Source organism: Danio rerio, chromosome 23, assembly GCF_052040795.2.
Source record: "Danio rerio strain M-AB ecotype USA chromosome 23, GRCz13ab, whole genome shotgun sequence".
Lineage (NCBI taxonomy): Eukaryota > Metazoa > Chordata > Actinopteri > Cypriniformes > Danionidae > Danio > Danio rerio.
The window spans coordinates 14427446-14454902 of NC_141043.1; the positions used below are offsets into that span (position 1 = coordinate 14427446).

Genomic DNA, 27457 nt, shown 5'->3' on the forward strand with positions numbered 1-27457 from the left:
TTTTTTTTTTAAGCAAACGCTGCAGGGTAGTGTGATGCCGTTCCTTCCGGAGCTTGCTGGCTCACCTCCATGTGGAGGGCTTTTGCGGTCACAACCAGTTTGTCTGGTTAGCTTGTCATGTACGTCAGTAGACTGAAGGTGCAGAGAGGGGCTGACCACGACAACGACTGGGTTTGAGTCTGGGGAAGAGTGGTTCCAGAAATCAGGTAAGAAAACAAATACAAAATCCAAAAAATAAAGCGAAATAGTTAATTACAGAGTGAGAATGTGGTCAAAATCTGAAAATGTGGTAAAAAAAATCAGACGAGAGCTTTTCTTTATCTGGACGACTTTTGTGAATTGTCATTGGTTGGGTTTAGGGAAGGAGGAGGGTGGGTCAGCCGATCATTCAGACAGACAGGCGGAAGGTCGTTCGACAGCGGCCTCTGGCGGGTTCACGCGTGAACAAAAAACTGCAAAAATACGTACCTCCCGGGAACTATTTTGCAGTCTCCAGAAACGTCTGTGGCACTAAATTTTCAGAATGAGACTGGTTTGGTCTTAATCATATTAAAGTTGTATTAAAGTATTGTTGCCCATGTAAACATAGTCAATGTTCGACTCAACCACACCGTCAGGGCTCTGCGACCTTGGCTTTGCGAAGCAGCATTTTCTGTTTGTACATATACATACATCAAAAGCAAATATGCTATGGCTCACACTTTTTGGCAGTGGAAGATGATTTACGTTTAATCGTGTCAGGAATCCGACCATGTTGTCCTCACAGAAAGAAAGAGTAGAAAGAGTTTAGCTCATAAAATAACACCCTACATAGCAGTCAAAATTGACCAAAAATAAAACATTTTATTCTGTCACTAATTGAGATATATATATATATATCTTTTTTTTTCATTCCAATGCAAACAATTTTTCTTTTTAGAATAATTATTAGTGATGCAATGATTACAGAATAACCAAAAATAAAACGCAAAGAATGCCAATCACTGATTTTTGAAATCACTTACAACAATTGCAAAAAGAGACTGAAAGTGCAGAAGCACAACTTCATCTGGCAGAGGACCAACTGACTCTGACCAAACTGCAGCAAACCAAGGCCAGACTTGAGATCTGTCTCCTAAAGGCTATGCTCATACAAGCTGGTCTCTCCACATCAGATGAGGAAGTCTGAAATTATTGAGGATCTTTTGACATGAAGTCTTTTTTTTTATTATTCAATATATTTATATTTAAAGCTTGTTATAAATATCCTCAAATGTAAAGTGTTTTTTGTTGTAGATCTCAGATGAGTGGACAGCTGGAAGAGGATGGGGTGGGGTTTTTCTTGTTTTTAGTTTTTTTTTATATGTGTGTGTTTTCATTTCAAATAAAAATATAGCCACACTGACTATTCTGCTTGTTTCTCTTTACATATCTATAGATCTACATTGTGATTTCCTATCTTGTTTGAGCACTGGTGATCCAGATTTAGTTATCCTGAAAAGATCCTATGCGGATCAGATTGATCAAATCTGATGTTGCTTTGAAAAACTGGGTCAAAAAGAATTGGATTACATGGATTACATGATCATGGATCGTAAAAAAGGATTAATAAATCTGGATCAATTTTACCCGGATTAAAAATTTGAAAAATTATTGATTAAATTATTTGAAAAACCAGGCCAAGGTGACTGCTGTCTCTGCGAATACTGCTATTTTAACTGGGGAACGGTATTGATGAATTTCGAAATTTGGACTATAAGGGTGGGAATCCAGGAACGAGCCAATGGGTGGTCCCGAACAGTCTGGGTACAAGCCCAAACGTTTTAGGAGGTCCAAGAGTAAAGACAGCGATAGGATCAGATTGTAATAATCTAAAAATAGGGACAGTTTAGTCGCCAAGGTTGTGACTGTGTGTGGATAGTTTACTTCACTGAGGTTGTGACTCTGTATAAAAATACATAGAAAAGTCAACTAGGAAGGTGAATTTTACTAGAAGTGCATGGAAAAGAGACTGGGAAGGCAAATGTAAACATAAAAAGAAATTGAGACTTGTACAGAGCGCACATTTTATTTTATGTAAAGACTAAATGTTTGTCTGTTGTGTTAGTAACTAATAGTTAAAATAAGCATAGTGTACAGATATTTAGTCAGCTGTATATAAGCGTATATGACATTCAATTAAATGTCATTTAAAATTGTGAAATTTCATTAATTGTAATAGTGCAAGAAGTTTGCTGGTGAAATTCTATTGTTGGAAGAGGATAAATATATTTAGTTGATTTGTGTATGTTGTATAAGTGCAACATACTGAAGTTTAAAAAATGGATAATTCATTCAATTAAGAATGTAAGCAATATGGAAAATGTCCCAATAAAATTAAAAACTCAGTGGGACAAGTGGTAAATGATTGAAACTGAGAGAAAAAAATTGAGAAAGAAATGAGAAACAATGTATGTGAAGCTTAAATATGAAAATGAGTGTAGCAATGATAAAACGATGACAGTAAAATTGATTAGAATCTTGAGAATCAGAGAATTTGAGTTTTACAAACAAGTTAAAAAAACATGGTAAAAGTGGGCCACAAGGATGTTGTGGTAGTAAGAAATGGAAAAAAGTAGTTGGAATTTGTAATGTGGCATGATTTTTGCATTTGTTGGAATGGCTGCAGAAAGACAGACAAGGAGCGAAAAAGAGGAAGTGCTCAGACAGACAATCTTAGACAGACTGTCAACAACATGGAAGCCTAACAAACAACAAAAAAGATGCCCCTTCATGTAGAAGAAGCAGTTGAAGTAAGAGGCAGAAGAGAGTAAATTATATTAAAAGAGTATATATATACTAGGGGTGTAACGATACACCAAAGGCACGGTTCGGTTCGGTTCACGGTTTTGGAGCCACGGTTCGGTTCGGTTTTCGGTTTCTGTTTGCTGTGGGGTTAGGGTTGATGCCATCTTAACAGCAATGTTAAGGATCAATAGATTCACTTAATAACAAGAACAACTTTTTCTTTATTAACTTTGCCATTGCATTTTGGTACAGTCAGGATACCAGAGTAAAGAACAAAAAATAAATAAATATCTCCAATAAAGACTAGTCAGAAAAAAAACAAATCACTTTAGTGCAGCCATCATAACCAAGTAAACTAAAATTAAATAAATAACTGCAGTGTAGACTAGTGAAACATAAACTCTAATTAAGTTTTAAGTTTTTCTTCAAGAACACCATAATGTCCACATTCTCAGATGAGAGGCTTGATCTCTGTGCTGTAACAATGTCCCCCGCTGTAGAGAACACCCTCTCACTCGGAACAGATGTTGCTGGGACTCCAAGGTAGCATTTAGCCAACTTGGCTACATGAGGAAACTGGCTCTCGTTGTCCTTCCACCATGCAAGTGGATTTAACTCCACTGGAAGAGTTGGCACTTGCCTATAACACGCAACCTCTTCTTTCACCATTTGAGATAGAGACTTGGGTGTAGGAGTGCTTGGCTCCACTGGAAATAACTTTCCAAACAGTTCAGAGATTGGTGCCTTTTTGGCTGGAGGATCACAACTGATGGATGCCATATCTAACTGTTCCTCTGAGACCTGGGCCTAGCAAGGAAAAAGAAAATACAAAATAGTGTCAAGGTTATACTGCTAATTGCAGTTTATGACAAACAAATAGAACTATGACAAACAGACATAGTGATGCTCATTTTTGATTATCTATGTTTTTATTAAGATAGATAGGTTTCCGTTTAAATGAATGAAAAAATATAATGTTTGTAAAGTGCTAAAGTGGTTTTTACATGACATATTCATTATTCACCAGTAAAATACATTGCAGTTTTGTCTGAAATTAATGTTACGGTTGTAGCCGTATATACACTGTAGGTTGTATTTTTGCCTTCCGTTCTCCTCTCTTTCTCTCTCTCTATGCCTGTCTTCACGACAGCTGATTGGTCAGGAGACCGGTCTTTTATCATTGGGCGAAGTGGCGCGGGGTTATAAAAAGCATGTCAGGAAGAGCGGGAGAGAGTGCACTTTTTCCTTTGATCTCGTTTTTCGTGTATTTTGCCGACATGATTATGGTTTTTGTTGTTTTTGCTTAACTTTCGTTTGGGTAAAATTATTTTGCTTTACTTTTGCCCACTTTAAGAATTTTTTGTGATTTTTGTACATTTTTATAATCAATTATTGTTACACAGCAAATTCATTGGTGTTAAATTTCAAGTGTTGTGGTAATTCAGAGTAAAGTGTTAAAATTCTAGAGTTAGATAAAGGTAAAATAACCCTCTCGGCGTTAGAAGCTGATTTGCCTCCTTGTCATACAGAGTAACATGTATCTACCTTTGTAGAAAACCCTTGTATTTGAGAAACTAATCAGAGTGTGTGAAATCTCGCCATACCCTCATTCACCTGGCCCTTAAATTGGTCAATTAGTTTAGTCCACTAGACAGAGGGAATGACCACAAATAAGTGAATTCAGACACCTGCTGTTGAACACCTGCTGTTAACAAGCACAATCACTGAAGGAATAAGAAATTGAAGGAAGAAATAAAACTACAGACACATCCTCACACCAAACCAACTGAATTAAAACAGAGAATTAAACAACTCCATTAAATAATAGTATAAGCAGCATCACTGATTACAGTTTGACTTCATTTCTGTAAAAATATTTGACAATGAACAGAGGTTTAGATTTTTTTATTAAAAATTATTTCATTTGATCTCACCATCATAGAGATCAGAGGCTGCTTATTTAAGCTCTTGAAGCTTTATTCTTATATCCTAATGTTTCTCTGACAGTTATAGCTGTGTTTCTAAAACTCATCAGTTATAGCAAGAAAGGTCAAGAGAAACTCTACTGTTTATGCCTAATTGTTATAGATATAATTTCAGGTGTTTAATAAGTTGATTGATAAAAATATGCAAATTTAGTTGCATTAAAACTGCATGGGACAGTAATACTGGCAGTCAGCTGCTCTTCATAGAAGATTCAACAAACAATTAGGATGCAATTAATAATTAAAAGTGTCATGCACTAAACATTCAAGCTCCAGCTTGATCATTAAGACACACAGACATCAAGAATCAGGATATGAACCTCAACCGTGGTTGCTAAAAAAAAAAAGCTGCATAGTTCATGCCGCAATGCATGCTGGGTGCCAGCATAGTACAAAGCTCCCAGCATGCATTGCAGCATGAATAAATTATGCAGCTTTATGTTCTTACAATCTCTTTTCTTTTCCTTTATTTTGTGTTGTTTTTGGGAGGTGATATTTCAGTAGTGTTTTTTTTTTTTATTGATTTTTATTTTTTGTTTGTCACCATTATTGAGATTCAAAGACTAATTGTTGATGTCTGGGTGTTTTTAAGTTTTGCCATAGATCAAACACTCTCATTGTAAATGGTGTTTTTAAACCTGTTATAAGGTCATTAATTGTTAGAGTTTCAGTGGTTTCATTTATGTTTATTATTTATTTCTCACACATAACTAATATGATACTGAATTAGAAAACAAGCAGGAAAGGATGGCTATGATGTCATAAATAATCTTTTCAGACTGACATTTTAATTTTATTTTGGCTTTCCATGCTAATTGTATAAATAGTGTAATTAACACTAACTATAGCTGCCAAAATAAAAGACATTTATAGTAAGAAGTTGAAGAGCCTGACTAAAGCAGACTCTGTCCTCCATCATGGTGACTTCAAATGAACAACAGAAATTTTACTAAGAGCTTTTGTTCACATGACAGAAATCAAGTCAAAGGTCAGTAATATGTGAAGCTCCATGATAAGTTGTTTAATGTGATGAGTTTTTTTTAAAGATGTTGAAAAATAATTTTTTTTTTATTGATTATTATTTTATTTAGATTTTTTTTTTCTCAGTTAATTTCATCTTTGGTTTTGGCTTGTGTTTTTCTTTCCTTCAGTGATTCTGCTTGTTAACAGTTGTTCATCAATAATTCTCAATCATCCTTTAATTAGACACTTAATTGTCTCATTAACTTCATCACTGTCTGAGTGTTCACCCCTTTGTAGTGAGGACACTAGTTAGGATTTTGCTCAGGAATTTAAGGCTTAAGTGTGTTCGAATGAAAAATACAGACTATGGGATGTATTTTTAACAGAAATATTTTGGAAACGAATGTATTTACGAATGTAAAATGTTGAAAACAGCAGATTACTGGCAACCACTGCTGCCAGTATTTTGACATACATTTAACAGATATTTTACACAATAAGAGTTTGCTAATTAACACTCTGAGTGTTAAAAATTTTAACACTTTCAAAAGTGTTATTTTAACTCTTATAGTGGTTCCCATATAAACACTGAGGGAGTGTTAATTTTAACTCTAAGGTAGTTAAATCTACCAAATCTAAAATTTGCAGTGTGAGTTCGATAAAAAATACAGACTGTTGAATGTGTTTTTAACAGAAATATTCTGTAAACTGAATTTATGAATGTTAAAAACAGCAGATTACTGGCAACCACAGCTGCTGGTATTTTTCCGTAAAATCTAAAAATGAAAAAAAAGAAAGAAAAACAGCAAAACGATTTTTGAGTCACCCTTGTGGAGGATAATAGCGTCTCTGTTCAAGTCCAAGATGAACTGAGAGCATTTGATGTTATGCTGCATCTTCTTTTGTTTAAAGGTAACTGTCTAGTTACTAATGCAGTCAAAATCTGTTTGCTAATTGCAATCATACATGAACACATTATTGCATCTAAAGACTTTACATTTTTGTCCACTAAGCTATGATTTTGTAAAATGAACAACGTATTAGTTGTGTATGTACAGTTATATAAAACTTCCATGTTTTTCACAGAAAGATTCTGGCAACCATAGCTGCTGGTATTTTATCGGAAATTTAACAGATATTTTACATAATAAGAGTTTGCTAATTAACACTCTCTTGGTGTTGACAATGTTAACACTTTCAAAAGTGTTATTTTTAACACTTATAGTGGTTCCCATATAAACTCTGAGGGAGTGTTAATTTTAACTCCAAGGTAGTTAAATCTACTATCTAAAATTTGCAGTGTAGTTACTTTTTGGCTGCGCTCTTTTCCGTCATATTGAGCTATATATAGCCTTCTCAAGTTCACTTTTTTTCTCAGAGTAAGGTGGATAGGGAAGATGTCGTATGACTTCCATTTTGCAAACACGTAAAAAATGTATTGTTAAAGACATCATGTAAGATGTGAAGGTCATCTTTGTTTTTTATTTTATTTAACCGTTCAGTATAGGGAAGAATGCCGTCCATGGCACTGAAGATTTTTCATTTATCAATTTCTAGCGAGGTAAGAGGTTATTCATGAGTTAGAATTGTTTTGTTATATATATATTATTATTATTTATTTATTTTGGCTTCACTATCATCCCCTTATACTCGAGTTTAACTAATTTTTGTTTGATACTTTGTTTGACTTTGCTATTATATTCTATTATTGTAAATATTTATAATTTATTGTATACATCTGAGCATTATTCTGGTTTCACTTTTGTACAATAAATCACTTATGTTGGAAATTCTGTTTTTAGTGTCTTTTGCTTACACCCTCACATTGTGAAATTACCACACTTTTTAAATGAGATTCCTAAATGATATGAGTAACATTAAAGAGGTTGTAAAATTAAATAGTACAAGTAAAATTAAATAATAAAAAATTAAGTTTATTTAAATAATAATTAAAATATTATTAAAATAATAATGATGATAATAATAATAATACCTGCTGGGAAAGGTACTCCAGAATCTTCTCCATCAGACGGTTAAAGATGTTGATGCGCATAGTCTCATCCAGAAAGGGCAGAGATTTGAAGCGTGGATCTAGTGCAGTGCTCATATGAAGAAACTGCACAAGTGTTAAGTCAGATTCTGGGTATCTGTTGATGAAGTCGGACACAATGCCATGTTTGACATCTTTAACAACTGTTGTATCTGTGTCACTCACTTTCAGAGACTCCAGGATGGTGTGTTTCAGTGGCATTATCATTGAAACGGTTGGCAGTTGTTCTGTGCTCAACAGAGTTGTAACCATTTTTAAGGGTTTAAGAACCTGAATGATGTCCTCAGCTAACTTTACATCTTCATCAGACAGCGTTACAGTGTCCTTAATATTTCTCCTAATGGTCTTGTCTGTAAGTGCAGAGAAAACAGCAGCCTGCTGTTCAAGGTAACGCTCAAGCATCTCATACACTGTTAAAAATTGTCCCGTTAAAAAACAGTAAAATACTGGCAGCTGCAGTTGCCAGCAATGTACTGTTATTTTACAGTATGTTGCTGTAAAAATACATGGACTACATTGATTTACACAATACTCAAGTGAACTCATTTTACTCACTGAAAGCAACTGCCTCAACTTGGTCAACTGCTGAATGAGTTTATGAAGTAATGTGCTATATATGCTTAGAAGCATACTTATAATGATAACTTATTTTAGTAAATTAAAAAAGTTCGGTTTAACTCTAATGTCTTATTTTTCACAACAGCACACATACATGTAAATCTGGAATCACCAGAGAGATTCTGACTGCATCAGCAACTAAACAGCCGCTATCTTTAAATAGAGAAACATGCAGAATAACATCAGCAGTTCGTTGTTCATCTTTAACTCATACACTGGCTCTACTCTCCTCCACAACGGTGACAGACAGAAGAAATTAGCTTCAGGTTTTACAGTAAAATACTGTTTTTTCCTTGATTTAACGGTAATCTACTGGCAGCTGTGGTTGCCAGCAATATACTGTTTTTTTACAGTCTACTTCCGTTGTGTAAATTAACAGTATATTACTGTTAAAATACATTTTTACACTGTGTTTTTACCTCGCACACCTTTAACCCTTTAAACCCCAGAGCATATAATTCAGTTTTAATTGAAGTGTCCACACTACTGAGTGTTCAAGAAACATGGAGCAAAGCTGAAGTAAATTCATTAATTAACTGACTAAATAAATGATAATTGAGGATTAACAACGAACAAATGAAGAAATACTGAAGGGAAAAAACAAGAACAGAACATACAAAACTTTAGTCACAGCTTTATAATGAAATAACCTGAAGAACAACAAATGATTAAATCATTTAAATGATCAGCGGATGATTAAACAACTCTACAAACATCATCACCAGCTACATTTATTACTTAATACATGTATTTTTGTATAACATCTACTAAAGTTCTTCTTGAGAAAAAGTTAAAGTTTTACGTCACCATCATGGAGAACAGAGTTTGCTTTAGTTGGGCTCTTAGCCCTGTCATATTTAACATTTATATATCGTGGCTGCTGCAATTGTTAAGAACTTTGTTTAAAAAGCTCCTTTGTTGTGGCAAGCCAGAAAAAACCTAAATAAGATCTGGTGATGTTCATGATGCTATTAAATGGCAGAGTCTGTTCTCATTTAGTATAATAAAATTTACTGCTCCTATTCAATGTTAAATCTATTGTTTTACATTATATGTATATATATATGGCAATGATTTCTGGAATTTTTTAAGAATATCTTGGACAATAACACTGCTCTACAGTGTAAATCGCACTCAAAGAGACATCAATAATCAGCATATGAACCTCAATAATGGTGACAACTAACAAAATTAACAGTTTAACTCACAAACAGGCAACTGAAAGTCTAAACATAAACAACAGCAGAATCAAACACAAATAAAGAAAACTGTGAGACCATTATACAACATTTATTTATACCGCAATGCATGCTGGGATATTTGTACAGTGCCACTCCCAGCATGCATTGCAGCATGAAACATTTGAGATGTTACCATTGTTGAGATACAAGGTCAGATTCATGAGGTCTGAGTGTGTATTTGTCATAACTGAACTGTTTTTGTATGTTATTTTTTAACTGTTAAGTATTTATGGAGGTATCTTTTCTGTTTTCACTTCTCATTAATTAAATTAATACCTGCAACTAAGCATAAAATTTATTGCATGAGGCCCTTCTTCCAGATTTATAACAAAACATTTATCAGAACTAATTTCAGACAAATAGATTTATCTAATTATTGACTTTCCAACTTTATTGCTATAGTACAAATGTTTTGTATACTCTGTTTTACAGCAGTTTGAAAGTCTTCTTAAATGAGTTCAAGGGTGAAGAGCCCAACTAAATCAGCCCCTCACTCTATTACGGTGACACAAAAAACACCTTAATTTCTGTTGGATCTCAATGAGAATAGTATGGACGTCAAATCAGTCAGTAATAAGTGTGTGTCTGCTGTTGTTTGTGGAGTTGTTTAATGATCCTCTGCTGAGACTGAAGCTGTTTTATTCTACTTGATTTTATTTAATGTTGTAACTCAAGTCACTGTTTGTGTTTCTTGTTTATTTTCTTCAGTAATTGTAATTATTAACAGCAGGTGTTCATCAGTGTCTGAATTCACTCATTAGTGTTCATTAAAACTGTCAGGTGAACTATATTAGTTAACTAGTGTATGAAATAGTGAACAAGGACACAAAGCGTGATTTCAAACACAGACTTCAAAACATCGAATCTGAACTCTGTTCGCTCACAGTTTTCTGCAGTTGGTTACTTTCTCGAAAACAAAAATGTTACCCAGAAAGCACTGTTTTTAACAGAATATTACTGTTTTAGTGAAAAAACATTATTTTACCGTAGAATCTGACCGTTTTTTAACAGCAATTTTTTACAGTGTAGCTGGAGTTCCACCTGGTTGAAACATCCTGAATCAGTTTGTGTGGAGGCAGTTGGAGCATCTCTTGTTTGTCCTTCAGAAGTGCTGCAGCAGTAGTGCTACGATGGAAAAAAGTGACTACCTTTCGTACTCTGCCTAAAAGCCGCGACATTTGGTTAACGGCCATTTCCTTCTGTGAAGCCAGATTAACTGTATGCGCGAAACAGCGAATATTTGGTGAAAATCCGGCTACTTCAACTAAATTAACAATATTTTTAGCGTTATCTGTTGTCACAGGAATAGTGGCATTTTCTCTGTCGATTTTCCACTCTGCTACAGCTGCCTGTAGTATTTCCGACAGATGATCACTTGTGTGGCTTTCATAGACCGCGCGAGTCTGCAGAACGTGATTTTTAATGACCCAGGTCCATCCGTCGGTAGTTAAAGCAATGAATTTTGCGTTGCTCATGTCCTCCACAAGTTTGGCTCTTACTTCATTGTAAAGTTGAGGCAGCACATTCTGACTGAAATGCGGTCGGCTTGGTAATTGGTATCTGGGCTCCAATACACTTAGCAAATGTGTGAATCCGTCGTTCTCAACAACGGAAAACAGCCGCATATCCAACGCCATGAAAACACCTATTGCTTTCGTGATTGTTTGAGCACGGTCTGCATTAGCTTGTAGTTTCATTCTAAAGGCAGTGGGAAAGGTTTCCTGTTTTTGAGGTTTCTTACGTGTGCCACTGATGTCGATGTTGGGGTGATGTCTCCGGAGATGCGCTTGCATATTAGAAGTGTTTCCTGTCGCATAAGTAAGTTTCGTGAAACAGTTACGACAGATAGTGTGCGCTTTGTCTACGACACGAATTCCATTACTGTACTCCACTGGAAAACCGAAATGTTCCCACACAGGTGACTTAAATGTGTCTGGGGGATCTGCAATCTCAATATGTGAGGCAGCCATTATGCGTATACTAACCGAGTGTGAGCGGTAACTCAAGTCACATGACATGACATGCACTTGGAAAATGCTAACTTTAGAAAATAATATTTAAAACAAAATTTAAAACAAAAGCTCATCATTACTAATAAAATTTAATCAAATGTGATAAAAATAAAGATGTTTAAATTTTTTAATTAGTTAGAGACAAGTGACGTCAACCTTATCAATGGGCAGCAGGGGGCGTGAGAGTACCGCGGTACGCCACAAGAGTTTCGCGATATGTATCGTGGTTGGTGTATCGCGATATTTCGGTTCGGTCTGAATATCGTTACACCACTAATATATACATATATATATATATATATATATATATATATATATATATATATATATATATATATATATATATATATATATATAATTGCAATGCATACCGAACCGAAAGTCTCGTACCGAACCATTCAATAAGAATATGCGTATCGTTACACGTTTAATATATATTAAATTTTATATTTATCTATATATTAAAATATATATTTATATATAAATAGCCCTTAATATATATATATATATATATATATAGGGTCAAAGTAACTGAAGTAAAAGGAAAAAAATCAAGATCATACTTTTATGATGTTAGTTTTAACGCATTAAAAAAATAAAATCAGAGAATCCTCTGGCTATTTTCTTTTTTTGCTGTTTTGAAAACATACCGAACTGTGACACCACTGTGATTTTTGTGAACCGTTACACCCCTTATATATATAATATTTTATATATATATATATATATATATATATATATATATATATATATATATATATATATATATATATATATATATATATTTGATGAAATAATGCTATAATGCTAGATTTTGCTATAATGCTAGATTTTAAAAATTAGGGATATAGTATAAGTTACTAAATAAAGAGACCTTTTAGAATGCAGTATATAAAGACAACACCAGTAGTTTGTTGATTAAAAAATAAGAACAATTAAATAAATAATACTAATAGGAAATGATAAAGAGGAATTAAAATACAACATAAATACCAGCTACTAAAGGAACATTAGAATAGATACATTAGAAGAAAAATGAGGAAAATAAGCTGTTAAACAGCAAAGAGAAAAAAATTGAGATAATTCTTGGGTCGATCAAAAGAAAAATAAGACAAGAAAATTTGACTGTATAAAATTGATCAACTGAAGAGTTAATGGTCAAATATGTAAGGAAGATAATAAAAAATATATGGATAAGGAAAAATTAAAAGCTTAAAATTAAAAAAATCCAAGTTATGGTTTAATAGACAAAAAAAGAAGAAGATATGTTTAAAAGTTTTTAAAATTGTTAAAATATATAGAGAGAGAGCAAAAAAGAGAAATATTAAACAGATGAGATAGAAACTAGAAAAATCAGCAACACTTTGAGAAACTGACACTTTGAGGAACGGCGATTTGATGTTAGAGGATAAGATTGAGTTTAGAAGAAAAAAAAAACTAATAGTGATAATAATAGAATTTGTTTTTGTTGTGGCTTGCACTGGCTGTTTTCATCTATAAAAGTCAGCTGCATAAGACTATCTAAGTCATCATCATAAAGTCAAAAAAAGAGTCAAAAAAAATCATGGACACTTAGTAGATGTTAATGAACAAGATGAAGTAAGTTCAAAATTTGTATATTTAAGATTATAAATACCAAGAAGGAAATTGATAATTAAACATTGCATTTCAGATATGAAAAAACATGTTCTTAAAGGGTCACAAAAACATTTTTTTGAGCTGTTAACAGTCGTATATGTGTCCCACACTGCTAAAAACACTATTAGGACACATATATATTAGTAAAAAGTGAAAATTGGTTGTTTTTGCATTATTTCAAGCAAATTCGGACTTCCGGTTTGAAACAAATTTTTGAAGCTGCGTCAGATCTTATCCAGCGTGAAGACTGGACATTAGTACCTGGGAGTACCGTATTACATCACTGAGGGTGTTGCATTCATTCATGACTATAGCTTGGTTCAAACCAATCAGCACGCTCTATTATGTATGCTCTGCAACTTCATTAATATGCATGTTAGGTTCGAAGACTGTACCTGAAACACTGTTCACACGGCAGAGAGACGCCACGTTGTGTTTCCAAAAGGAGTGGGAAAAGAATAAGAAATGTTTAGGGTTACGGGTCGTCGATGTTGCTTTATAATGTGCTGCAGTGAAGGTTTGGTTTTCATTTTCTCTCTATGTAAGCTCTGCTGGACTCACAAGTGGATCAGTGCACACAATGTGCGGCAGAAATCCGTTTGTACTAGGGATGGGAAGATTAACCGATATGTATCGATATGCTGTCATGCGCGTGCACGATGCGAGTGCATCGGTAGAGCAGCAGAGGATGAATGAAATTTTGGAAGCAAATCGAGATGCATCGGTTTTTGCGAGATGCATCGATTTTTCCGAGATACAACTTATATTTTTAATATAGAATGTATTTTTTATTTATTAACAAGTGTTGTCAACCTGTTTTTGGCGCATAATTTAATCGACCTACATAAAGTATGCCTTAGCAACGAACTTGCGGATGTGTACACTTACACTACAACTCAGTGTATCAAGTCAGGTGTGCGGATGAAGCTAGTGGTGCGCCCTCAGAAAGCGCGAGAAGCAAAACAAACATTTTATTCCCTACTGAGTTTTAAATCTAAAGTATGGCAACATTATGGATTCTGCAAAAAGGATGGACGACTTGACAGGACAGATGCAATTTGCAAAATGTGCCACGCATCTGTAAAATACGCGGGCAGTACGACTAATCTGAAATCTCACTTGAAGCGGCGCCTCAGTGTTGTTGTGGAAGCATCTTCCAGTGTTTCTGCATCCCCGGCTTCCTGCACTGCTTCAACTGTAGCTACCAGCGCCAATAATGGTGAGAAAAGCATTGAAAGTTTTCTCCATGCGCAACAGTTCTGCTGGCTCTACGCCAATAACGGATGTTACTGCATTGTTCATCTGCAAAGATATTCAGCCTAGTGTCACGGAGAACGAAGGTTTTAAACACCTCCTCCTGTTAATTTGTATTTAATTATATTTTATTAGCCTGTTGTTTACAGTGACAGTGATGTTTCAAAGCAGCATAACACTGCTAGTTCACCACCTTAAGTTTTGAATATTCAGTGCCACAATATATCTTTGTAAAACTTGTTTTCATAGTTGAAAAGTTAAATCACAATTCTTGTTGTGCAATGGTAAACCTTTATGTTGAAAGAGTGCAAATATATACATTTATATAGTGGTGGGCAAAGCGAGGCTTCGTGAAACACTGAAACAGTCGAAGCAAATGTGTCGAAGCTTCGAAACGTTTCGAAACCTCACTCTACAGTGACATTTAGTGGTCATTTTTTTATATATATTGCACTGAAACAGCTTCAGCAAAGAACGATTGAACGATTGAATTGAGGGATTAAAGCCCACTTTGTGAAAGTGGAATCCTTCAAGTAACATAGTACAGTGGTTAAGGTGTCGGACATCCATGCAGGAGTAGTAGGATTCGAAGCCAGTCAATAGCAGTTGTTTTAAAATGCTTTAATACCAGTTGGTAATGCTTTGCTCTTGTATCGTTTTGTTTCAACATTGGTCTGACATCCGAATAAACAATTTGTGAATAAATATGTCTTGTTTTTGTCTTAAAACAGGGTTGTTGCTAGATCAAAAACGGTGGCCTGAAGTTATCAAGAATTATTTATATTATTCATTAAATTTCCCATTTATTGTATTTTACAAACCCTAAACCCAACCATACTGTAAAAATATTTATTATTGTTTTACAGTGTTACAAAAATGATGCTAAATTGATGGCGTAACTGTAGCTGTATCCTATTTAGGCTACACAAAACAGAAACATGATTAAAATACAAAAAACCATGATTTCGAAGTCGGGATTCGAACCCAAAACATCATGCTAAGCATAGAATCAATAAGCAAACCCACAGTGCACTAAGCTATTTGAGACAGAGATAAATTGGAGACCTTGGCAGTCAAATTAGCATTCACCAGGTCTCGAAACGTTTCTAAGCTGATCGATGCTTTGAATCGCTTTAGTCACGTGACTAGGTGTTTCGAAACACTTTAGTCACGTGACTTGGGTGCTTCGGATCATGCTTCGGTGCAGTGATTCGAAACACTTGCGCTTCGGGATCTCGACACTGTGTCAAAACATCAGTTTCACGTCAGCCATCCCTACATTTATAATATATATTGCACTTATACATTCTGTTTATCTTGAAAATACTTAAATAATATGTGCTATATGTTCTAAAATGGCCCTCTACTGTAAACTGACACTCTGGCTCTGAGAGAAAAGCCAGTTTGTAAAAAAAGTCTTGGTTTTGCTTTGTTAATAAATAATCAAATTCATTCAATGGCACAGCATCCTCTTTCACATAATCTCATAAACTTGATCTAATTAGTTAGTGCTGAATTATCGCATTGTATCGTGATATGGGTGTGAATCGTATCGTGTTGCATCGCAATATGTCACAAATGTATCGCTAATATATCGGATCGTATTCTTTGTATCGAGATGCGTATCGGATCGGCATTATAGCTTAGATGCCCAACCCTAGTTTGTACGGAACATTTTTTTACTCAAGAGCTTTTCTCATCTGGAAATTGTGAAATCTGGATTTGCTGCTCATCTCCTTAAAAAAAAGATGCAGTTCCAGTATGTGTTGATTGTCCTGTCTATAGATTTGGTAAGTGTGTGCGATCATCGCTCTTTTTTTTTTTTCATTCAGATGGCAAAGTTATAGTTTGCATGGTCAGCAGTACACTTTCAGTGTTTAAAGACAGACCTTAGTCAAAAGGATTTCTAAGTTACTTAGGCCCCATTTACACTAGTGCATTTTAGTTTTAAAACAGCGTTTTGGAATGAAAACGATCCACGCTTCACCCAGCCTTTCTGAACAGCTCTCCGTCAACACCAAAACACTGAAAACGCACATCACGTGACCACACACACTCTCTGGCATCGGCTGCAGCGTATCTAGCCAGATAAGAACTCTGCTCATCTGAGTGTTCATCAAGGATCTCCCACTTGATATAATCTCACTATATTTGTCAAACAGGATATTTAATTCTACTTGTTGTCTATATCTAACAACATATTCCTCGACTTTGGTCTTTTGAATCTATTACTTGTTCACAGGTAACGTGTTTCGGCTGAGCGCAATTAGTTAAAAATTAATATAACCACGTACATTCTGTATATTGACTGATTGCTTGCCTTTATTTCCTATAATGTATAAACTTAATGTACACGATACTTTTATAATGGCCATTATTGATTATTAAAACAGATATTGAGCAAAAGAGAGGGTTTCATATTTTCAATGAAAATGAAAGGAGGCAGTAATCTAATAGGCTCAGTTTTGTTATGAATCCTTAATACAGCTACACAACGCCTCAACATTTCTGCTGTCTGTTAAGTTCTTAACATCAAAATGAAAATAGCAGCTCCTTATATCATGTTTTTATTTTATTATTAAGATATAGTGAAACAACGTAGCCAGGATGATGTGAATATGTTATAAAGTACACTGTTCTCTTTGAAGATTTACCGATCCTCTGGAGTCTGTTTTTCATATCAAACTTGCGAAGTCTGAACTTACAAGAAGAGGATGCAGGACTTAACTGTGTGTAGGGTACTTAATATGTAGGAAAAGCCCTAATCAGAGAGGCGAATGACTCCGTTTTCCCCTTCCACACTGAGACGGAGCAGCAGCATTTTAGAATGAAAACAACCTCTTTAGCATTTTCAAAACGCTCCGTGTTCGGCGTTTAAAAACTCTGGCGTAGTGTGGACAGATGGCGTAACCGTAGCAAAACTTATGCGTTTTAAAAAGCCCATATTATACATGAAATAGGGTCATATGGTTGTAAGGGTCTCCAACAACAGTTTAATATGCATGCAGGGTCAAAAAACACTTTCGTGGTCTTATAATCTGCATTTATTTTTACCTAATTATCCCAGCAACTCCTGTATGAATCGTCCAGTGATTCATTTGTTCCCAAACCCCTCCTTAGCGCGAAGCTAATCTGCGCTGACTGGACCAATGACAGTCTGTTGCGATTGGTCGACTGCCTTCAGTCAGAGAGTGAAATGCCAAACAGCTAATCAGCAATATAAAAGTAATCACAGTTCATACACGCTCGATAGTGTAGGCGTGGATTTTAGCTGCCAGTGGGTCAATGTAAATACAGACTATGGACTTGAAAATTCAGACGACTAACTATTTTATTGAGCAAAAACTCCAAAAACAGTTGAGGAGATCTCCTAGCTTCTAACTTTGCTCTTTTCACAGACACACACACACACATATTGCGCACACACACACACACACACACACACACACACACACACACGCACTTAACCCTGCTCCGGACGACAACGCGCGCACACACACACCTCCGGACGACAGCGCACGCACACACAGACACACACACTACTCCTCGTCCACGGAGCTCCGTTAACAAAGCAGCACGCGTCGTGTTTTTAACGTGACTTTGCACGTGATAAGAGAATATAGCCAGTTAACCTGATACAGTACAAGTAACAAATCACAACTAAATACATTTGCAAGCTAGAGTCAACGAGGCAACTTTAATCGCACGTACTTGCACTTGAGAAATGGAGGAAGAAAAATCCATCCTGACGTCCATCAGTAAGTTACTCTTTACTGATCCTTCCTTTAACAAACGCTGATGAAGTATTCTTTGTAGCATGTAGTTTCCAGAAGTTTCCAGTAGTTTCCAACTGCTTGGCTATAATGGAGGTTTCATCTTTGGGTAGAGACTCAAATATATCCATCTGCAGTGTGACTTCAATCGACCGGCATGTTTGTGTGTGTGGGTGTGTGTGTGTGTGTGTGTGTGTGTGTGTCTGGGTTTCTGCGTCAGAGGGCGGGGCCTCAGGTTTGAAATCTCCCGAGTTTGCGCGTGCACGTGAATAACTTGGTTTCGTTCGTACGTCATGGCGAAACACCTTTGAATCGGTATCAAGGCGACTCGTTTGAAGCACTATGAGTCGACTTTTTTATAGATGAATCAACAGTTTTAAACACTGTACACTAACAGATTTAAGCCTTAGCTGGATACTTCACTTCACTTAGAGCTGTGTTACACACTACATGGGGGGGGAATTTTCAAAAACCCATAATATGGGCTCTTTAAAACTAAAACCCACTAGTGTAAGCGGGGCGTTAGTTTACGTTAACATCAGTACAATATTATGGACTGAAAGATTGACTGTAAATGCTGCTCTCTGAGTGTAAACTCGTGAACATTGTAAGCAAACTATTGCCGACCATCGTGTTTAATTTTCGCCGCTTTTTTGACAGGATTGTCTACACACACATGGCTTTCTGACCTATCAAGTGCATCTGAGTTACCGAGAAATGCAGAGGTTTTTTTTCTCTACTACGACGTGCGGTATCAAACATTCTATCTCTCATTAAAGGGCTTTTGAAATCTGCACTTGTAGAATATCTCGAGCTACATTGAGGAGATGACGACTGCCTTTTTGGAGGCAGGTAGCCAGCTGTTAAATCATTAAGGGGTCCTGCTATTTTTGAATAGTCTTATATGAATCGCCTATAGCATCCGCAAATCCCAGAAAAGACTTAAGCTCCTTGATGTTATTTGGCCTTGATATGTTGTGAAAGTATAGAAGAATTTCTGATGCATATAGAGGAACTTTTATTAAGCAATCACTATATAATCTGCCACTATTAAAATATAGAAATACACTGTTAAACATATAGAAATACATTCAAGTGATGCTGGGGAAAACACACAGACATGAAAACACACAGACATGCAGGGCCTTATAATTAACGAAAACACACAAAGGCATACAGGGCCTCACAATTGAAGCACAGCACGTCATGCGCCTAAATGAGAACATTCAGATAGAGCGTATGCAATACATTTAGACAAAAGTATGTACTGACCAAGACAAAAACAACCCTTGACAAAATAGCATACATAAGGAGAATCATTTAGAAAGTATGGAAACAACATGATCATGTGCAAACACATGATTGTAAGCACATGCTATATGACCTTAAGATATGTAAAAACAGAAAAACATACAGCCATTAATTAAAAAGCTAGGATACTATTGGAGCCGGGAAATCGCGTGATGCTATACGACATGTCAGAATGACTATGGGAAAAAACTGTATATAAACTGTGGGTTTTTGAACATTGGTAGGAGAGAGATTGATCGACCAACTCTGCTGTAACAATAAACTGCTTCAACTTGAGAACTTCGAAGACCTCAGCCTCTTTTTTGAAACTTAGAAGATGTTTGTCGAGATCCAGCGCAACTTTCCACAACAAAAGCAGCTATTTTGATTGCGTCAGTCTCTACCCCATCAGCAGACACCACATGCCCAAGGTATTTAACAGATGTTCTGAAAAATTTACATTTCTGGGGTGAAATTTCACCATGAAGTTCCTTTAAATGATGTCTGACGCCCTCATAATCAGAAGGATTAATTGGTCTGGGCCTCTGTTTAAATTGTTGGAGTTGGATCTTACAAGCGTATTTTGTGTTTAATTTCAGTGGTATGGCCGAAATCAAGGTCATTAGCCGCGTTTCCACTATCGCGCCTAAAGCGAGCGAGCCAGGGCGAGCCAAGGCCAGTGGCGTTTCCACTGTCACTTCCGGGGCCTAATTGGGCCAAAGCGGGGCTTTCTTGGGGCCAGCGGCCGGCCTTTTTCGGCCCGCCGAATACCTTGGGCCAAAGAGGGCCAGCCGGGGCTTCGGGGCGGAGTAAAAGGAGAGGCGGGCACAGTTTTCCGATCGCACTCGAGTACATGCGCCAAACACATAAACAAACAAATAAATAAATAAGGGAAAGAAAACATCTGGAACAAATTATAGGCTGGGGTCTTTTTTGCATATGATCGCCCTTATATTTCTCTTTTAAATGTAAGGCTGTTGCATAAAATGATCTTCCTTTGCTGCATCTTTGATGTTTCAATAACGCATAATAATCTTTACACCATATTAAAGACACAGCAGACAGAAAAGGTTTTCAAGAGGTTTTATCAAGTTTAATAATTGTGTTTTTGCGCGTTTAGATGCCTGTGTATGTGTGTGAGACCGAGGAAAAGAGCGCTCCATTCATAGCTCTGTTGATGCCGCGAGCGGCTTTTTTCTTTTATTTTTATTGTTTTAATTTATTTTGGTGATAATACACTATATGAATACAACAGTAAGACATTAAACTTTACAAATTTCATGTCCACTTTTGTAGGCTCAAAACAATAGTGTCATATCTAGATAAAATAGCCCTATATTGAAATAATTTAAAGAATTACAAATATCAGATATAATAAAATCACATTAAATAAATAAACCAATATAAAACTAACAAAAGCTATAGCTATAACAATTAGGTACTATATCAAACTGTTTCAAATTTATATTAAACTTTCATTTTTCAAAAGCCTCTTTGAAAAAAAGATTTTAGATATTTTCTAAATAAATAAATAAATAAACACCGGAGAATGTTTTAAATATTATTTATAAAGTATTTGGATACGATTAAATTAATCAAATCATGCAAACAGAGCATTTTCGGGGTGAGTGAACGCAGAAACTAGGCGACCTTTTTTTCTGTCTTCCAGCTGCGCAGCACTTTTTTGACGGGGAAAACTGCAAGTTCAAAATGTGTTCTTTGTCCTCAAACAAGTGTGTGTGTTTTTATATGACGTGGTAAAATTAAAAAAGGAAATTTTAAATACATGAAGAGCTTTATTAGTGCATAGCTGCTCAGCGCAACGCAATATAGGCTTTATTTTATTACGTGCTGCTCTTATGTGCTGAAACACTGAACACTTTCCTTTACTTAAGATATAAGCAACATCTTTGAATAAAGGGAATCACCTATTAAGTGTCATAAAGCCTATAGGGTAAACAAAAATCATGTTTCAGTTCTCTCCGGAGCATTTGGGATGCATGTTGGACAGATTCTGTCTAGAGGATGTTATAAAATACATTTTATATCGAGTTATTAACGGAGAATTTTATATATGTGGTGTTATATTATGGATGTGTGCGCTCCCTGCGCTGGGTCCCTGCGTTGGTGGCAGGACCACTGGATTTCGATGCAAATAGTCTGTCATCGAGTAAATTAATATGATGAATGAAAACACACAGGCATGTGCGTATAGACATGCGTTGTTCTGCTGTACAGTAACGTGTCATTTGTTTGGTTTGGTTGTCCTAATTTTAATAGTTTCATGATTATGTGCTTTATCTGCATGATTCTCGCTGAAGTGGGCGGTTTGAGTGACGTTCGATTCTGGGGATGGTCAGGGGGCGGGGTTTGCGTGACGCGCTGCGAGCTACTAGCCCCACAGTGGAAACGTGACATGATTTCGGCCTCACTGCTCAACCTCTCGGGCGATTGGCCCGGCCTGGCCCGATTTAAGCCCTGGCTCGCACTGGCCTGATAGTGGAATTGCGGCTATTGTGTGCAAAAACATCAGACACTGAGTTAAGTTTCTTGGTGATTCTCTCCTTCCACTGTTCAGACAGGGGAGAGTCAGCAAAATCAAAGGTAAGTTTCCCACAGTCAGACACCTGCATGGTATTACACAATGCAACAGATTTAGTAATGTCACAGTTAAATGGTTCTCCTGCATTTGGTACTAGCCGGGATAGCACATCCTTCTGAAAAGAAAGCTCTGCAATTTTGTGACCCAAAGGCACTCTTATGTCATGTACAGTCTCATTTTTTAACCAAGACAGGTACCTTGAAACATGAACCTGATGGTTTTTCCGTGATGTAGCTACAGAACAAGAGACCAGCATGTAATTTGATTTTGAAGGCTCTACTAAGAGAATCTTATCTTTTGCTACTGGAACATGTCTTGTATAGCCAGTTAAAACTACCCTTTACCCCGCAGAAACAATGACACTCTTCTAAAAGATCTTGGATAGAATAAATGGGCTGATGTGAAAGATGGTTCTCATGGAAAGTTTTTGAAATGGTACTGACCTGAGAACCAGAATCCAGAAGGCTCTCACACTGAACTCCTTCAATAATGACGGATGACATACACTTTGGCCCTATCAATCACTTTGGAAAAGAACCATTAACTAACTGAGGTTGTGAATGAGTTTTACAGGTGGCTATTTCTGCTTCTTGACTTGGTATGACATTTCACTTTATTTCTGAGCACAGTCAGTCCCTCTACTGCGACCCGTTCCAATTTAAATTCCCATATTTTGTTTGCCATTCATCTTGTCTTACTCTCAGCTCCTCACACAGCAAATGTTAGATAGTAGATTTAACTACCTTAACGATAAAATTAACACTCCCTCAGAGTTTATATGGGAACCACTATAAGTGTTAAAAATAACACTTTTGAAAGTGTTAACATTGTCAACACCAAGAGAGTGTTAATTAGTAAACTCTTATTGTGTAAAATATCTGTTAAATTTCCGAAAAAATACCAGCAGCTGTGGTTGCCAGAATCTTTCTGTGAAAAACATGGAAGTTTTATATAATTGTATAAATTTACAAAAAATAACCATATTTCATGAACTAAAACAATGTTCAGTTTACAAAATTATAGCTTAGTGCAAAAAAATGTAAAGTCTAAAGAAATAATGTTTTCATGTGTGATTGCAACTAGCAAACAGATTTTGACTTTAGTACCTACACAGTTACCTTTAAAGAAAAGATGATACAGCATAACATCAAATACTCTTAGTTCATCTTGGACTTGAACAGATACGCTATTATCCTCCACAATGGTGACACAAAAACTGTTTAACTGTTTTTTTTTTTCTATTTTAGATATTACGGAAAAATACCAGCAGCTGTGGTTTCCAGTTATCTGCTGTTTTTAACATTCATAAATTCAGTTTACAGAATATTTCTGTTAAAAGCACATTCAACAGTCTGTATTTTTTATCGATCTCACACTGCAAATTTTAGATTTAGTAGATTTAACTACCTTAGAGTTAAAATTAACACTCCCTCAGTGTTTATATGGGAACCACTATAAGTGTTAAAATAACACTTTTGAAAGTGTTAAAATTTTTAACACCCAGAGTGTTAATTAGCAAACTCTTATTGTGTAAAATATCTGTTAAATGTATGTCAAAATACTGGCAGCAGTGGTTGCCAGTAATCTGCTGTTTTCAACATTTTACATTCGTAAATTCAGTTTCCAGAATATTTCTGTTAAAAACAAATCCCATAGTCAGTATTTTTCATTCGAACACACGTAAGCCTTAAATTCCAGAGCAAAATCCTAACTAGTGTCCTAACTAGTTAATGAGACAATTAAGTGTCTAATTAAAGGAGGATTGAGAATTGTTGATGAACAACTGTTAACAAGCAGAATTACTGAAGGACAGAAAAACACAAGCCAAAACCAAAAGATGAAATCAACTCAGAAAAAAAAACTCTAAATAAAATAATAATCAATAAAAATAAAACAAAATACACAATAATTTTTTTTTTTTTTCAACATCTTTAAAAAAAAAACTCATCACATTAAACAACTTATCATGGAGCTTCACCTATTACTGACCTTTGCCTTTATTTCTGTCATGTGAACAAAAGCTCTTAATGAAATTTCTGTTGTTCATTTGAAGTCACCATGATGGAGGACAGAGTCTACTTTAGTCAGGCTCTTCAACTTCTTACTGTAAATGTTTTTTATTTTGACTGCTATAGTTAGTGTTAATTACACTACTTATACATATAGCATGAAAAGCCGAAAAAAAAATTAAAGTGTCAGTCTGAAGAGATTATTTATGATATCATAGCCATCCTTTCCTGCTTGTTTTCTAATTCAGTATCATGTTAGTTATGTGTGACAAATAAATAATATACATAAATGAAACCACTAAAGCTCCAATAATATAAAATAAAACCAATATTTACAATGAGAATGTTTGATCTATGGCAGAACTTAAAAACACACAGACATCAACAATTAGTCTTTGAATCTCAATAATGGTGACAAACAAAAAAATAAAAATCAAGTAAAAAAAAAAAAAAAACACTCTACTGAAATATCATCTCCCAAAAACAACACAAAATAAAGGAAAAGAAAGAGATTGTAATAACATAAAGCTGCATAATTTATTCATGCTGCAATGCATGCTGGGAGCTTTGTACTATGCTGGCACCCAGCATGCATTGCGGCATGAACTATGCAGTTTTTTTTTTTTTAGCAACCATGGTTGAGGTTCATATCCTGATTCTTGATGACTGTGTGTCATAAAGAGCAAGTTGGAGCTTGAATGTTTACTGCATGAGACTCTAATTATTAATTGCATGTTAATTGATTGTTGAATTTTCTAAGAAGAGCAGCAGACTGTCACTAGTATTGTCCCATTCAATTTTAATACAACTACATTTGCATAATTTAATAAATCTACTTATTAAACACCTGAAATTGTTTGTGAATGTTTGTGATAGGGTCTTCTGATTCAAACTCTACGAGAGCTTTCATGCCCTTCTCTTGCTCTGTCTGCCTCAGCCAAAGTATTTTGTTGACAGATCCAAAAACGGAGCAGAATTCAACTATCTGTACTAGGGTTGGGCATCTAAGCTATAATGCCGATCCGATACGCATCTCGATACAAAGAATACGATCCGATATATTAGCGATACATTTATGACATATTGCGATGCGACACGATACGATTCACACCCATATCACGATACAATGCGATAATTCAGCACTAACTAATTAAATCAAGTTTATGAGATTATGTAAAAGAGGATGCTGTGCCATTGAATGAGTTTGATTATTTATTAACCAAGCAAAACCAAGACTTTTTTTTACAAACTGGCTTTTCTCTCAGAGCCAAAGTGTCAGTTTACAGTAGAGGGCCATTTTCGAACCTATAGCACATATTATTTAAGTATTTTCAAGATAAACAGAATGTATAAGTGCAATATATATTAAAATATATATATTTGCACTCTTTCAACATAAAGGTTGAGCATTGCACAACAAGAATTGTGATTTAACTTTTCAACTATGAAAACAAGTTTTACAAAGATATATTTTGCCACTGATTATTCAAAACTTAAGGTCGTGAACTAGCAGTGTTATGCTGCGTTGAAACATCACTGTCACTGTAAACAACAGGCTAATAAAAATATAACAAACCAGCAATCTTCTTGCTGTGAGGTGGTCAAACTACCCACTGTGCCACCGTGACACCCATTATTTTTATCATTATTATTATTAATATTATTATTATTATTATAATTAAATAAAAATTAACTGGAGTAGGTGTTTAAAACCGCCTAGTGCGGCTGTATAGAGAGGGCGGCGTCCGCAACACCCAGTTATATCCGCGCATAGGGTGGCAGAATAGAGGTCCGTGACACCCGCGTGTCCTCAGTTATATCCGCGCATAGGGCGGAAAAATAGAGGTCCGCGACACCCGCTGACTCAGTTATATCCGCGCATAGGGCAGAAGAATAGAGGTCCGCGACACCCGCGCGTCCTCAGTTATATCCGCGCATAGGGCGGAAGAATAGAGGTCCGCGATACCCGCGCGTCCTCAGTTATATCCGCGCATAGGGCGGAAGAATAGAGGTCCGCGACACCCGCACGTCCTCAGTTATATCCGCGCATAGGGCGGAAGAATAGAGGTCCACGACACGTCACTTCATTTTCATAACCGGTCACTTTCGTTTTCACATTGGGGTTGAGGGCGGCGTGATCGTCCTCTGCCTAGAGCAGCAGTTCAGCTTGCTCCGGCCCTGCAGATGAACAATGCAATAACATCCGTTATTGGCATAGAGCGCACAAAACTTTTGTGCATGGAAAAAAAACTTGCAATGCTTTTCTCACCACTTTTGGAGCTGGTAGCTACAGTCCAAGCAGTGCGAAAGCCGGGGATGTAGGAACACTGGAAGATGCTTTCACAACAACACCGAGGCGCCGCTTCAAGTGAGATTTCAGATTACTCGTACTGCCCGCGTATTTTATAGATGCGCGGCACATTTTGCAAATTGCATCTGTCCTGTCAAGTCGTCCATCCTTAAATCCATAATGTTGCCATACTTTAGATTTAAAACTCAGTGGGGAATAAAATGTTTGTTTTGCTTCTCGCGCTTTCAGAGGGCGCACCACTAGCTTCATCCGCACACCTGATACACTGAGTTGTAGTGTAAATGTACACATCCGCAAATCCGTTGCTAAGGCTTACTTTATGTAGGTCGATTAAATTATGCGCCAAAAACAGGTTGACAACACTTGTTAATAAATAAAAAATACATTCTATATTAAAAAAATAAGCTGTATCTCGGAAAAACCGATGCATCTCGCAAAAACCGATGCATCTCGATTTGCTTCCAAAATTTCATTCATCCTCTGCTGCTCAACCGATGCACTCGCATCGTGCACGCGCATGACCGCGTATCGATACTTATCGATTAATCTTCCCATCCCTAATCTGTACATCAGTATCAGCTGTTGTAATACCTTCAATGTACACAGCATTATTTAAATTGACACCACTCATCTGTTTAATGTCCATGGCTACCTAAGATTTTCGACAATGTACAATGGTAAATTGAGAATATTCACAAGAAAAGAAAGTATTACTGCATGTGCAATCAGTTAAGCTGGCCAGAAAGTATCTCTTCTTATATATTCTCTTTATATTAATATCTCTTTTATTTATTCCTACTCCTCCTGGCTGCTGGCTTGCCACATTATCCTAATTTGTTAGTATGAAGAGTAGTGGTTTAGGTTTTTTTCAAGGAGTGATAGAATTTAAATATCAAACATTGTTTCACTTTACTCAATATATGTATTTATAGCCGGCATTTATTT

General features: G+C 35.9%; 2 protein-coding genes across 8 annotated transcripts in view; both read right to left on the bottom strand.

Moving 5' to 3' along the window:
• Positions 1 to 27457, bottom strand: part of si:dkey-96f10.1 — a 109859-nt gene that overhangs the window by 56280 nt on the left and 26122 nt on the right. The gene's annotated exons all lie outside the window — the stretch shown is intronic.
• Positions 1341 to 10974, bottom strand: LOC147831243 (E3 SUMO-protein ligase ZBED1-like). 2 transcript variants are annotated; one of them, XM_087306755.1, is made up of 3 exons: positions 10654 to 10974; positions 7708 to 8174; positions 1341 to 3573 (listed from the first exon to the last, which is right to left on the bottom strand). In XM_087306755.1, the coding sequence occupies exons 1-3, from the start codon at positions 10814 to 10816 to the stop codon at positions 3169 to 3171; spliced, it is 1035 nt and encodes a 344-aa protein (XP_087162881.1). In that variant the 5' UTR covers positions 10817 to 10974; the 3' UTR covers positions 1341 to 3168. The 2 variants fall into 2 exon arrangements, with proteins under 2 accessions (XP_087162881.1, XP_087162882.1); XM_087306756.1 differs by having other exon boundaries at positions 7708 to 10974.